General features: G+C 41.3%; 1 protein-coding gene across 2 annotated transcripts; it reads right to left on the reverse strand.

Moving 5' to 3' along the window:
- Window positions 1-407: 407 nt before the first annotated feature.
- On the reverse strand, window positions 408-9,076 carry LOC124881028 (methionine aminopeptidase 2-like). 2 transcript variants are annotated; one of them, XM_047386516.1, is made up of 11 exons: window positions 8,893-9,076; window positions 8,097-8,228; window positions 7,897-7,959; window positions 7,299-7,401; window positions 6,944-7,105; window positions 6,661-6,842; window positions 5,801-5,895; window positions 4,136-4,232; window positions 3,932-4,035; window positions 2,637-2,752; window positions 408-2,534 (listed from the first exon to the last, which is right to left on the reverse strand). In XM_047386516.1, exons 1-11 carry the CDS (start codon window positions 9,068-9,070, stop codon window positions 2,282-2,284), a joined length of 1,485 nt encoding a protein of 494 aa, XP_047242472.1. In that variant the 5' UTR covers window positions 9,071-9,076; the 3' UTR covers window positions 408-2,281. The 2 variants fall into 2 exon arrangements, with proteins under 2 accessions (XP_047242472.1, XP_047242481.1); XM_047386525.1 differs by having other exon boundaries at window positions 2,374-2,553.
- Between the last annotated feature and the right edge of the window lie 5,883 nt (window positions 9,077-14,959).

The following is a 14,959-nucleotide window of genomic DNA, read 5'->3' on the forward strand; positions in this document are numbered from 1 at the left end:
GACCCATCTTCAGTGTCCTGGCTGGAGAAAGAAGGTTCTCCTCTAGGATTTCACAGAACATGGCCTTATCCATAGACTCCTACAGTGAAGTTGGCCTGCATCTCAGCAGAAAAACATCCCCAAATAATTATAGTACTACCTCCGTGCTTGACCATAGAGAAGGTGTTCTGTCCCTATTTGTTCCGATGTTCCCTAATGGTGTTCAAGGGGACTGTGGTCTGTTTCAGAACATGTAGCTGATGGCGGATTGTTCAACTTTCACGTGATCATCCCGGTCCCGAGACACATTGCATAGAGCCTAGAACAAAGGCGATTGGCAGTCATTTTATATTTCTTTCATTTCCAAAAAGCTCACCGTCAAGAGTTTATTAATGTTCACAAACCATAATATGGATGCAGTCGCCAACTCCAGATGTATAACAATTTATTTGCTAAAAAAATTGCATCAAAAGAAAATAAAGCAGCAGAATATTGGAATACAAATATTTTATAGCAGTTCATTCTTTCCCCAAGAGGTTCTAACAAGGCAATAAAGCTGAATGTGTTTTCTGGACATCTGCTCTATCTAAATCTATTGTTTTTGTTGCATTAATGAAAGCAGCACTTTTAACTAAGCCTGCAATGGTACTTTCATTATAGAGGTGCCCTTTTTCTGCTGGCTTGATCCTTTTAAAGAAAACAAAAATACTAGTAAGCTCTTATCATGATACAAGGCTTTTGTTTTGCTACAATAAGTGTTCCAAAAGTATTCATACCACTCAAACGTTTTCATGTTACCACCACTGACTTCAATGTATTTACTAGGATTTTATGTAATAAACCAACACAAAGTATTACATGAAGCATTATTATGAAAGCATTATCATGAAGGTAAAGGAAAATTATACAAGGTTTTCAGAATTTTTCACAAATAAAATCTAAAAATTGTGGCAGTATTTGTATTCAGCTCTCTTTACCCTAAAACCCAAAATAAAATCCTGTGCAAACATTTGGTTTCAGAAGTCCCTTAACTGCTGAACAGAGTCCAGCAATGTGTGATTGACAGAATCTCAGCATAAATCCAGCTGTTGTGTGCAGGCCTCAGAGGTTTGTTAGAAAACATTAGTGAACAAACAACATGAAGACCAAGAAACACAGCAAAACATATCAGCTGTGCTGTTCAATCCATCATCTGAGAATGGAAAGAGTATGGTAAAACCTCAAACCTCCAAGACATGGCCATCCACCTAAACTCACGGACTGGGGCACAGAGAGCATTAATGGGCTGCACATAATCCATAAGAACCAGTTAATGTGTTTGTTTATCCCTGGGAAGTTCTCATAGGGCCACTGCAGCATGCACTTTTTCTGCTCCATGGAAACGTTTGACCAATCACACATTTGTTCAACACTGTACAGGGAAAAAAACGTTGTGGCCAACTGATGTCTAACTGAGGTTTCAAGAACAAGCTGCGACATCTCGCAGCGTATGTAAAGCCCTTCGATTAGAGAAGCAGGCAAGAGCCCATGGTAACTCTGGAGGAGCTGCAGAAATCCACAGCTGAAATTCACAGATGAGACCAAACTGAAAACACCACACATTGCCCCAATCACACCATCCCTACAGCAAAATATGGTAGTGGCATCATCGTGCAGTGGGGATGCTTTTCTTCAGCAGGGACAGGAAGGCTGGTCAAAGCTAATGTGACGATGGGGATTAATCCTGGATGAAAACCTGCTGGAGATCAAAGCAAATCCCCTGCGTTAGAATGGCCTACTAAAAGTCCAGATCTAAATTCAATTAAGAAACTGTCTCAAGGCTTGGAATTGCACATTCACAGACATCAGTCACCTAAACTGACCAAACTTGAGCTATTTTGAAAAGAAAAATTGGCACAAATCTTATTCCCATGTGCAAAGCTGGTTGAGACATGCCTTAAAAGACTTGCAGCTGTGATTGCAACAAAAGGTGGTTCTATGAATTACTGATTTAAAATGCTTGCCACAATTTTCAGATTGTCATTTGTTTTAAAACTTTTGTATGTGTCCATCATCTAAAAAAAAAACAAACACAAATCATTTTCCTTCTACTCCACAATTATGCATTCTGTGGTTGTAAGTGACAAAATTCGAACAAGCTCAAGAGCTATGAATACTTTCGCAAGGCACTGTACCTAAAGGGATTCAAGCAATGTAAAGTTAGGTCAGAGAGATATTCCATAACTGCTGTCAGTGCGAAGACGTCTGCTGTTGCTCAGCTGTCATGCTCCGGCAGTTTCACCTGAGGGTCTTAGCTGCATGCCTAATAGTCGTCTCCTCGACTCACTACCTCCTTGTAGGTGGGCCTCAGGAGGATGGTGTGCTCGTACTGGGCGGTGTAGCTGCCCTTGATGTCGCATAGAGGTGGGTAAGGGTCTATGATGCCCAGGTCACACAGGTTCTTCAGTGCCATCAGGTACTTGCTCTCACCCAGGCGGTCCAGCCAGCGGCGGCAAAAGGCCAGCGTCCCAAAGTTCTCGTTTATCACGTTCAGCAGGTGTTTAGCCCTTGGTAGTCTGTAACACAAGTGTGAAACTGTTGTAGTGTCAAACACACAGATAAAATACTTTAAATCAGCCTTTGAGTACCAGTGAGGAGGTTAAAAATGAAGATTAAACCTTATTGGCACATGTCCAACATTGAAGTTTTTCATGTAGTGAGAACACTCCATGTCATCGTGGACTGCACCTCTTCCAGTGCTGCCAAACGTCTCGATGGCATAAGTTTCACCTTCCTGAAAGGCAGCAAAAGAGGCACTCATTACCCTGCTGGCATAACATGAAGAATTGCCATGAAAACTTAAAAAGGGCAGGAACGAGAGGACACAGACACTGCAGAAACAGGGTGAATGACAGAGTAAATTTGACAGAAGCCTCCAGTTGTCAGCTGCTGATTTATTTATGAAAGGTGTAATAAGGACAGCAGCGACCCTCGGCTTTGATTAGCTACGTCTTGCTGACATTTTGTGCCTCTATCATCCTGGGGTTGTTGCCAGAGTCCCTGTGGTATTAGCTGATAACACTGCGCCGCCCTCTGTCGCTGCACCGATAATCAGTCAAAGTGCTCGCAGCCCCACGGCACGCCCGGCTGCTACTCCACTCTCTGATCACAAAAGCAGGGGTAATGGCTCTGTTATGCCGACACACTTCAGCTAAAAATACAATGCGCAAAAGGTGTCACATCAGCAACCCTCCCTTGCCCCTGTTCCTTCCCTCCTGCAGCCTTCAGGTAAAAAGCTCGACGCAGCAACTTGCCAATTAAAAACGCTTGCTTCTGTCCAAATGCAGCTGTGTTAGACAAAGCCGAGATCTTTGTCTGGTAGTACTTGGTATGTTTGTTAACTTTGGATTTTATGTGATAGACCAACACAAAGTATTACAGAGTGAATGGGGTGGGGCGTGGATTTTTTTTGTACGATAATCTGAAACCCATCTATCAATATTCTTTCAGATTCCTCAAAAAAATTAACAGTCAATATTTTAATAAAGATCTGCTTAAATATCATACATACACAAACTCCTTTATCTAACCCTTCTTTCTAATGATTTATTAATATATTGTTGGTTAAATGTTGTCCTATGTTTATGTAATTATTATTTTTTATGAACCACAGTGCCAAAGACAATTTTCAATGAGTGTGAGTACTTTGGCAAACTGTTCAATTAAAGACACGAGTTCTGATGAATGTGACTAAGGAGCAATAAAGTGGCACACATCCCGACATCTTTTTGTAACCCAACCAGCCGAATATTCATCCAATTACACTAAAGAATTAAAAAGGTTTATTTACAAGGTCAAACAGCCAAGAGGTCCCTCATTTCAGTTGCTCCAGTAAAAAGAAGTTGCGGGTGGGTTTTATGTGTGAGAATTCAGTCACAAACACATTTGTCAAAGGCTTAATTTGAGTCCAAACCTCCATCCTGGTTGCCTCTCCACCTTTTACAATAGGAACAGTCTTCCCTGAGTGTATCCTGTACTGTCCAATCGAGTGGCCGTTGAGGTTTCTGACTGGTTTCACTGCAAAGGAAACACCAAAAAAAAAAAAAAAGGGTTTCATTCATACGTTCACAGCAGAGGCCGACCTGGGAGAAAGTGCAAAACATAAACCTCCTTTTGCCTTGATATGTTTTCCCGTCTATCTCCACTTCATAGGACTCCATGACCTCCTGGATAGTTTCGCCAACATCACACAGGCGCACATCAATTCCAGCACACTAGGAGAGATCCAGTGCTCCAGGTGAATGACACAACCATCACGGGACACAGAAGTCATTATTTTTCAAGATGAAAAACTTTACAAGGAAGTTTTTTTTCTGTTGGGTATTTGTGAACTCAGGTTGCTGTCTTTATAATTCACACTATTGTAATACAGTCAGATAATAAAACTTCATATCTTGTCAGAATGTATTTACTCTTAAAACTGAGGGGTTAAACTCATTTTAACAATTTTATGTCTTCTGCTGATATTCCTTGTGGGGTACCACAAAGCTCCATTCTTGGACCTCTCCTTTTCTCTTTTTTTCTGCTTTCACTTTGGTGCTATTGTCAAAGACACAACATCACTTTCCGTTTTCCACTAAACACAAGTGTTAACAAGTGGGTGTTCTGTCCAACCTTTCCTTGATTATCTTGTTGACATTAGGAGTTGTTTGGCTTTAAATATAATTTTTTTTAAATAAAAACAAGAATTAAGTCACATTGTTAAGACCTAATGGCCCTACCTGCCCCTCTTGCATTGAGTTTTTCTCCTTGGCATTCTATGAGGTATTCTTTATTATAAATTTGGGAGTAAAAATGGATCCCACTTTGAAAAGTGACAGTCATGTAAACACAGTAGTAAAACCCTGCTTTTTCCAGTTACAGCGTTTGTCAAAAATGAAGCCCATTTTTTCCAAAACCAACCTGGAAACAATAATATACATGCTTTCATTGCCTTTCGCCATAATCACTGCAATGCGCTCTGCTTGGTATTAGTAAGGCATCAACTGCTCCCCTATAACTGGTGCAAAACACAGGTGATGGATTTTTAACTGGGACGTATAAAGTTCCCACCTTTCACTGACTTTGCATTCCCTTCACTGGCTTCCTGTTTATTTTTTTATTCATTTAAAATTCTCTTATTTGTTTTTAAGCCTCTCAATAATCCTACTCCAATTTATTCCTCAGAACTGCGGCACCCATATGTACTTTCTTGTTCCAACTGGAGCAGTGGACCAGATGCATTTAGTGGTTCCTAAGGAACTATGTAAACCAAGAGGTGACAGAGGTTTTTCTTTTGCAGCTCCTGAACTCTGGTACTCTGTACCTTTGCACGTCAGTCAGGCTCCTTTACTTACTTTTTTACATTAACTACTCTAACGCTGTACAGCGCTTTGGCCAGCTTAATTGTTGCTTAAAGTGTTTAATAAATAAAGTGGCATAGTATGGTATGGTCCCATTTGTTCCAGTTTCTTTAAAACAATACCTTTTACAGAGAATTTTGCTGAAAGGCCCAATACTACCTTCTCTAGATGTATAGAAGGAAATGTCCGGTTTACCCCCTGTGAATTATGCTGTTTGCTTACAGAGCAATTTTCTGTCACATTTGCTCATGTTTACCCATTGAGGGTTTTCTCTGAATCAGCCTTTTGAAGCACGTTTTACTTTAGAGTTACTTTAGAGTTTGAACCACAAACAAGCTATATCTAGATATGATTTCTGTAAATATGCTAGCTAGGTAGATTCTCATTTATAAGATGTATTTGTGTATCCTAATATAAAAGAGGGCCAGAAATGGTGTTACCTTGATGCCAGTATTTGTTGCATCTCTCACAGCGTCCAGCAGTCTGTCGTACTTTGGATTAAAAGTGACGGTGAATGCGCAGTCTATTATTCGACCTGAAAGACAAAACAACTTAATTCTTTATTCTCACATTCTGAAAATGATTACTTGTGCTAAATTGTCAACCTATTTTTTATATTTTGTCACTTTAGAGCCCTTCATCTACATTATTAGTACTTGTGTAGTGGGAGGAAAAGAATCATACTTATACTGTTTTCAAAAATAAAAATCTAAAAAGTATGGCATGGCCTACGGTAATAATTTGAAGCATCTACCCATCCTTCAAACTTTCCCTGTAAGTGTGTCAGGGTCTGTCCCTATCCCATCCTGCTTTGCTAAATAGCTCAAGCTTAGTCAGACTGAATGGAGAGCATCTGTAGACGTCACTTTTAAGGCCTTGTAACTTAGTGTCAGTTTCTATTAGGTCTGGACTTTGACTAGACCATTTCAACACAGGAATATGCTTTTATCTAAACCATTCCATTGTAGCTCTGGCTGAATGTATAAGATTGTTGTCACGCTGGAAGATGAACCTCTGCCCAAGATTGTAAAAACCTCAAAATCCATGTATTATTTTTTTTCCACTTCACAGTTATGCACAACTTTGTGCTGGTCTATTACATAAAATCCTACCAAAATACACTGAAGTTTGTGGTTGTGACTTGAAAATGTGAAAAAGTTTAGGGGGATGTAAATACTTAAAAGGCAATGTGGGCACCGTTTATTACAGGAATAAAACATTAAAATAATTTATCTTGTCTCAAGTGTGAAATAGGATGGTATAACTCCAAGCACTCAAGCAATTATTAAAGAACTCTTACCATTGATGTGTGTACCAAAGTCAATTTTGCAGACGTCATCATAGCGCAGCACGGTCGGATCTCCTGCGTTTGGGGTGTAATGGGCAGCGCAGTGGTTGATGGAGCAGCCGGTTGGAAACGCCAGGCCGGCGTTCAGCCCGTTTTCTTTGATGAGCCTCCTGGAGCAATCCTCCAGCTTCTCGCTGCCACGAACAGAAAGCAGCATAGAGGGACATGGAGGATGAGAACATAGGGGGCAGGAAGTATTCGAGCCTTGAAGAAAGATTTTCAACTTGTTTCTTACCAGATTTCTATCATGGTCATCCCCGGTTTGATCCAGCTCCTGACGTAAGAGCGTACCTGTCGGTGGGCCTCAGCTGCCTGCCTGAAATCACTCCACATCTCCTCGTTGGCTCTGTCCATTGCCCGCTTCTCCTCGCTGGTGGTCCGCCATGCTGCGCTGCGACTAAAAGGGTTTGTGGCCACATGAAGACAAGGCACTCATTATTTGCTCATTGCACAAAAACTGTCAAAGAGGACAGGACACACTCTTGTAGATGGATGTGTTTATATGTCCAAAGTAAACATGCAAAGTAAAGGGACCTAAATAAAAACTAGGCCCTGTTGGAGACTTCTGGCCAAGTGTGGAGGTCACACACCCGTCTTTCGATGGGGGATATTCACACTCTTCTCCCTTTGGAAAGTCCCCGTTGGGATAGAGCTCACAAATAGGTACTGAGGGAGGGTCAGTCTGTCCCTTCACTGTGGCCCAGATAGAAAAAAGCAGAAACACGGGAAAGAAGAGGAACACAGGGCAGAATTACAAGTTAACAAACACTGATATTTACATTTGAGAACATAAAACAATTCCTGCTTTTAGATCATAACCTGCTTGAAAAAAGAAAGCATGCATTTCAGGGATTATTATTATTATTGCATGTTTGCTGTACATTCTCACCCATTTTTTCACATTATAACCACTTTAATGTATTTTATTGGGATTTTGTGTGATAGACCAATTTAAAGTGCTGCATAATTATAAAGTGGAAAAAAGTTTTTTTTTACTAAAGTCTGGTATGTGTTGGTATTCATATACTTACCAGTATTAGATTAAAGGAGGCTGGTTACACTTTAAAAATTTGCAGAAGTTACATGAAAACATGTGGAAACGTTCAGGAGTTTGGAGTAGCTTTGCAAGACACTGTAATAAATTTGTTGACTGATTGTAGACTGATGCATTTTGCTGCATCACCATACCTCCTTTTTTCTTCTTCTTCCTCCTCTTCTTTTTGACAGCTGAGTTTTCCCCTTCATCACCATCTGTTGAAGGCATCATTAGTTTCAAACATCACGCTGCAGATGTAGGGGACTGAATCTCACAGTGGCACTTTTAGCGCACTTTGAGCTCCTTCAGCACCTCTGCTGCAGGTGAGCATTAATGGAGATGAAGGAGATACCTTCTTCTGCATCCTCGGGCCTCTCTCTATCCTCCAAGGTTTGCTGCTCCAGCTGTGCCGTCACTTCACCGATACCTCCGGCTTCACCAGAGTCTCCCTCAGTTTCATCTGTCCCTGCTGCAAAGTCACACACTGAAGTGCATCCATGTGCACACACACACGCACACATATACATACACACACACACACACACACACACACACAGTTGATAATTTGTGGCTCATTTTAAGAAAGTGCATCCACTATATGCTGAACTTGGCATGGCTTGTGAATAATTTCTTAACTACACTTTAGTCTTCATCCTCAAGGGCACATGTTCCTTGCAGCATTATGACATAAGTGCTGTATGGAATAAACATGGATTATAATGCAGCAGAAGCAGCTCAGCCTTTTTTTTTTGGATTGTGTGCCTCCTTGCAAAAAAAAAAATAACCAAGATGCAGTTATCAGTGACTTCTTTTCTTTTCTTTCCTGCATGTCTTCCTGCACTGAACTGTTGCTGCTTCTATTAAATGAAACTCACCCATCTTTTACAAGACCTTATTATACCCCTCATTTTGTACTTGCACGACAACTTTGAAGCAATTTTGAAGCCTATAGTGACATTTTCCAGTAATCACTCTGTTTCCAAATTGAGTTGCAGCCTCAAAGAAAAAAACATCTGACAGGTTGGAAACTCTCTGTCCTGTCCCGCATGTTTGACGGTCCTTTACTACACCGAGCTGGAGTGAAATAAAGAGGGGGCCACATTTTGCGCTGCATTCCCCCGCAGGATTCTCAAAGTGATGCGTCTCACCTGGCACACTGGCCCTGCTCCTCTTCTTCTTTCTTCTCTTTTTCTTTACTGCTTCGCAGGTGTCCGCTTCCTCTCTTTCCCCGTCGTTAAAGTCGTCCCCATTGAGAAGTTGAGGCTTCACTTCGCGCTGTGGCTCCGGCTCCGCCATGATCAACGACTGAGAGGCGAAGTGACGCATAGTAAGGCTGCTGGGAGCCTCCAAGTGGTCAAAAAGGATAAAAAAAAAAAAATGTTGGCGGCCAGTAATTACTAATTAACGACAGTTTCACTTTCTGAGATTAGAGGAGGGGAATACACCTTTGTAACTTTTTCATCTATTACGAAAAAACAGTTTGGGTCAAAACTGTAACAGGATTGCAACCAGAGCCGGCCAGAGGCAAAAGCGAACCAAGACGCTACTGAGGGCACAGTGACCTGCTGTGAGGGGAGGCAGGTGAGGCACTGCCTTCCCTGCCATAATGACAAGTAAAATACTGCCACTGATAGGAGAAAATCAATTTGTCCACTTGACTGTATAATTTCAAAAGTTTTATGGTCAAAATTGCTGAATTCACGCATTGTCGATTCAAATACATGGCAAAAAGGCAGGACGAGGCAGTGAATAGCTGTGCCTCACCATCAATGGCGCTGTATCACACACACTGACCGGTGCAGGCAGTTGCTCATTGCTGTCTCTCATTATATCACAAATATACATTGTGGATTACACGTGCTAAACACGCTGATGTTCCACGGTCTGTCTAACATATTTAATGAATATGTGCGTGACATAATTATTTATCTAAATGGCCACGTGAAAATGGACAGGGTCATGCAAAAAGTACAGTGCTGCACTGATATGGGGCAGTGCTGAGCCCCATACGGACAGACAGCTAGGAGCACGACGCTAATCTTCAGCTACGCAGGGTGCAAGGGTGTTTTCACTGACAAGACCTGTAACCGTACTCTTATTTAAATTTGGCAGCAAAGACTGAACATTACCGTCCACAACTTGAAGGTGAGGGAGAACCCGGAGATTTTAAAAGACTTGATTAATGCAACCTGCTTCCTTCATATGCAAATAAAGACAAGGCCATACACAATTTTCAGTTTTAATAAAAAATAGAGATCAGCTTTAATGAAAAAGTAATTTACAATAATCAAATTTGACAATGTTGAGCAGAGATAGATCAAAGGAAAATTGAAAGCTTTAAAAAAATTAAGTGTCTCAATTAAGGTATAATAACCGAAATATGAGCCCCTATTTTGGGTTCATGTATTTGTTCATCTGACTCCAGAGGAGTCTGTTCCTCACCAGTCATGAACCCCATCACATTTCACTGTTAGGGCATCCAGGCCTGTATTTTCAGTGGCGTTTCTCGCATTAGGGGTACTCTGGGTGAGCTCCCCCTTCTGACCCACGTAAAATTCTCTCCCTATTCTCAGCAGAATGCAGCGGGGCACAAATCCCCTGTTCAAGGAGCAGATAAGTTTTATATTTTTGTCCTTTGGTGCCCAATTGGCCTGTTCACAAATGTCCCTTACTCAGACCACTTTTGATCAATTGCACAACACTGCACAAGAGGTGCAGTGCTAGAGATGAGCCATCACCATTACGTTTTTTCCCTTGATCGATCTATCTATCTATCTATCTATCTATCTATCTATCTATCTATCTATCTATCTATCTATCTATCTATCTATCTATCTATCTATCTATCTATCTATCTATCTATCTATCTATCTATCTATCTATCTATCTATCTATCTATCTATCTATCTATCTATCTATCTATCTATCTATCTATCTATCTATCTATCTATCTATCTATCTATCTATCTATCTATCTATCTATCTATCTATCTATCTATCTAGCAAATAAAAGAGTGATGAGATCCCAAGTCAAATCCTATTTAAAGCCCTATTCAGCCTTGAACCGGCCCTGGCTGCAACTTGGTCCTGATGAAATGCTTAGATGTGTGTGTCCATCATGGGTGGCCTCTCAAAGTTGCACTGCACACTAGACTCATCACTTTCTCTGGGCTTCCAGGCGCTTCAGGGTTTCAGGTTACCTGGCAGTGCGCACCTGACTGCAGCAGCAGCAGCAGCCCCGCCTGTGTGCCACTTGTTCTGCGAGTCTACAAAGCTCTCGGGGCCCTAACTGTTATCGGGGATGATGTATTCCTGTTTGCACTGTGACAGATACCATTGCATTTGATGAATCGATGATGGGTAAACGAGGAGACGTGTGCAGAGGCGCGTATCCTAGCAACAACAACAACAAGGTAGATATTTTTCCTGTTGTGTTGTTAAATTATTATTTATTTACATTGCTTTTTTTTCTTTTATGAGTATAACAACTCTATGGTGGACTATTTCCAGAATATAAAAGGAATTTTTTTTTGGTATTAAATATCAGTCATTTTAACTATTTACACTGTGTCCTAATTTATTAATTTGTTAATGTAATATTTAATAATGGTTAAATTCTAACAGCTATAGCACATATTAGTGCTAAATTAAATTATACAAGTGTATAATCAATCAATCAATTAATCAATCAATCAGCTGTGTATACTTAACAATCTATTAAATGTATCCTTGAAAATGTATTAATAATCAAACTAATACATATTTAAAGGGGACATGTCATGTAAAATCCACTTTTTAGCCATTAAATACATGTTATTGTGAACTTGGAGTCTGTAGGAATGTAGAAAAGTTGAACTTAGTCTCTCAAGGTGTTGCAGAGATATGTTTATATTCTGTTTGCATATTTTTCAGTATGTTCAGTTTTCTATATCATCTATTACATTTTTCAAACTGTTGCATCATGGTATTTGCAGCGATTATGGATTCCGGCTGATCAATTTTGCATATCCGCCATATTTATTTCTCACTGTGATTTTGTAGTCCAAGCTCAAGCATGCTTATGCTGCAAGAGGATTAATTTATTGTGTGTTGATATGACATCCTGACCATTGTTTTGACAGCAGTAGCATTGTGCCTTTTGCTAATGTTAGCGCTGTGTGCTGCTTTTAGCTCCTTGAGGACAGAACTGTACTGCGTGCGTTGAATATTATTATTACATAAACAGTTTAGCATTGTTTTTGCAGTTTTTGTCTTGTTTCTGTGGCGCTACATAATTGTATCTCTATTCAAACTACAAAAATGGCCAAACGGGTTAAAGTGGAATGCTCTTTGACCTGGAGGGGGCAGGGTGTGAAGTGCCTCAGTAGCATTTAGAGAGACGGCACCAAAACAAGTTGCTCTCAGACGCACCACAGAACAGGTCAAAGAGGAGCCTGTGGAGCTACAGTAACAAGGTGTTCAGACCAAAGCATTGCAGTTCCACTTTATACAAACCACAACTGACTGATTAAAATGTGAAATGGAAGGATTTCAAAGCATGATATGTCTCCTTTAGATGCATTTAGTAAGTAGATTGACAATAATAATAATAATAATAATAATAAAATGTACATATTAAACGAACAACACAGATCAACCAATCAGCTTCTATTGGTAAGAATAAAAGGACATGTGTCTAAAGTTATAAAAGAATGTTCTCCGGTGTCATAAATCACATTATTTAATGGTATAGGCGCAAATGTCTCTTTATGCCTCATCAAATTTTCAAGAAACTTTGTATACAAAGATCTTTGTGTTTTATCTGATTTCTATCATATCTTATCTGATTCAGCAGAGTAACACATAATTTTTCCATCCCATGTCTGTGGAAAAATCTGATACTTTCTGGCTCTTAGGCAACAGTGAGGATGGCAGTCCAGCCCTCTAACTCTGTCCAGTCTAGGAAGTCTGGCATTTCAGTCTCACAATGTGGATTCCTCTGAGGAATAGAAAGTAGGTGTCTGTCCAACCAACTGGGGTGTTTGGAGTCTTTCAGATCCCAGCCAGGACCAGATCTCAACAGGGTATCTGATAGATGGAAGGTTCCAGGCCTGGTTTAGTCATAGGAGGTTCCCCAGGATGACACTGAAACAGCCTCTTTAGGAGTCGCACAGAAAAGACTTCTCTCTTTTAGAAAGGCTAGTAGAGAAAACAGATTTTCAGGAGCATCGCAGACAGAAAAATAAGCAACGTTTGACAAACAAAGTAATGTTAATTGTTGTGTTAGGCCCAGATGATCAGACTGGACTGCATTACAGCTTAGGTTAATCAGAGCCGATGTTTTGGTTCTTCTTATTCTGACATGTTATTGAGCGGTCCAGCTTTCACAGTCCTTCTTACTTCCCGGAACTTCGTGCCATGGCCTAGTTTTTTCCCATGGTGAAGGGACGTGAGCCGGGAGATGACGTGTATCTCAGAAAACATTCAGTTTGACATCTTGGGTGGGATGTATAACTTTTCAGTGACAACCCACAACCTCATGTACAGCGCTTTTGATTGCCTTGTTGTTGAAAAATGCTATATAAATAAACTTGACTAATCTTGATTGTTCTGCCATGGAGGACCCAGCAGTCTATGTGAGAGGGTCCTATGCATCCATAAAACTTGTTTATTTGCACGAATGACAACAGCTGTGAAAACATATCCTCATCATTCGGGTTTTTTTGGCAGAGATAACTCTTGTTATAAAGTACAAAGGGAGGTAGCTCTTGAGTTGCGCAGTTGTGGTGACAAAAAACTTCTCGTTAGCCCATTAACACCGGGTTACATTAGCAACGAGGAAGCATCCGCTAAAGCTGGAGGACCTGATAACATCTCCCCATCATGTTTGAAAGCCTGTGCACATCAACTCGCCCCGATCTTCACCCGTATCTTCAACAAGTCACTGGAGACGGGGTGACCTCCTGCTTCAAACGATCCACCATCATCCCAGTGCCCAAGAAACCCACCATCCTAGGTTTAAATGACTACAGGCCTGTAGCCCTGACGTCTGTGGTCATGAAATTCTTTGACTGGCTGGTGTTGAAGCACCTGAAAGACATCACAGGCCCCCTGCTGGACCCCCTGCAGTTTGCTTACCGAGCAAACAGGTTGGCTGATGATGCTGTTAACTTAGGTCTACACTTCATCCTGCAACACATCGACCATCCAGGAACGTACGCCAGGATCCTGTTTGTAGACTTCAGCTCGGCCTTCAACACCATCATACCAGACATCCTCCACCAGAAGCTCACCCAGCTCAACGTCCCAGCCTCCACCTGTCAGTGGATCAACAGCTTCCTGACAAATCGACAGCAGCAGGTGAGACTGGGGAGCATCTTTTCAAGCAGCAGATCGATAAGTACTGGTGCCCCCCAGGGGTGTGTTCTATCCCCACTTCTCTTCTCCTTCTATACAAATGACTGCACCTCACCGGACTCGTCCGTGAAACTCCTGATGTTTGCAGACGACACCACTGTCATTGGTCTGATCCAGGACGGTGATGAGTCTGGTACACTGGTGCGGTCAGAACTACCTTGAATTGAACCCACTCAAGACTGTGGAAATGGTGGTGGACTTTCGGAGAACACCACCCCCATACACCCCCCTCACCATCCTCAACAACACTGTATCGGCCGTGGACCACTTCAGGTTCTTAGGAACCACCGTCTCTGAGGACCTGAGATGGTCCTCACACATAGACACTGTTCGAAAGAAGGCCCAGCAGAGACTGCACTTCCTGAGGCAACTCAAGAAGTTCAACCTTCCACAGGAGCTGTTGGTCATCTTCTACACTGCCATCATTCAGTCTGTCCTGTCTTCATCCATCTCAGTGTGGTTTGGCTCATCCACAAAACAGGACAGGTCCAGACTGCAACGAGTAATCAGAGCTGACCTTCCCTCCATCCAGGACTTATACAGGTCAAGGGTCAGGAAACGAGCTGGAAAAATCTCTGCAGACCCCACACACCCTGCACATAAACTGTTTAGAGTTTTACCCTCAGGCCGCCGCTACAGAGCACTGTTTACTAAAACCAGCCGCCACAGAGACAGTTTCTTCCCTACTCTATTAAATGTTAATCTCTGATGAACATTTAATAGAGTACCAAACAACCTCATACTGAAGTTGCAAATCCACCTTTGTATATGTGTATATTGTATATATGTATTTATGGACATAAGGATATATGCAGAATA

The sequence above is a fragment of the Girardinichthys multiradiatus genome, chromosome 2 (genome assembly GCF_021462225.1).
Source record: "Girardinichthys multiradiatus isolate DD_20200921_A chromosome 2, DD_fGirMul_XY1, whole genome shotgun sequence".
In the NCBI taxonomy this organism is placed as follows: domain Eukaryota; kingdom Metazoa; phylum Chordata; class Actinopteri; order Cyprinodontiformes; family Goodeidae; genus Girardinichthys; species Girardinichthys multiradiatus.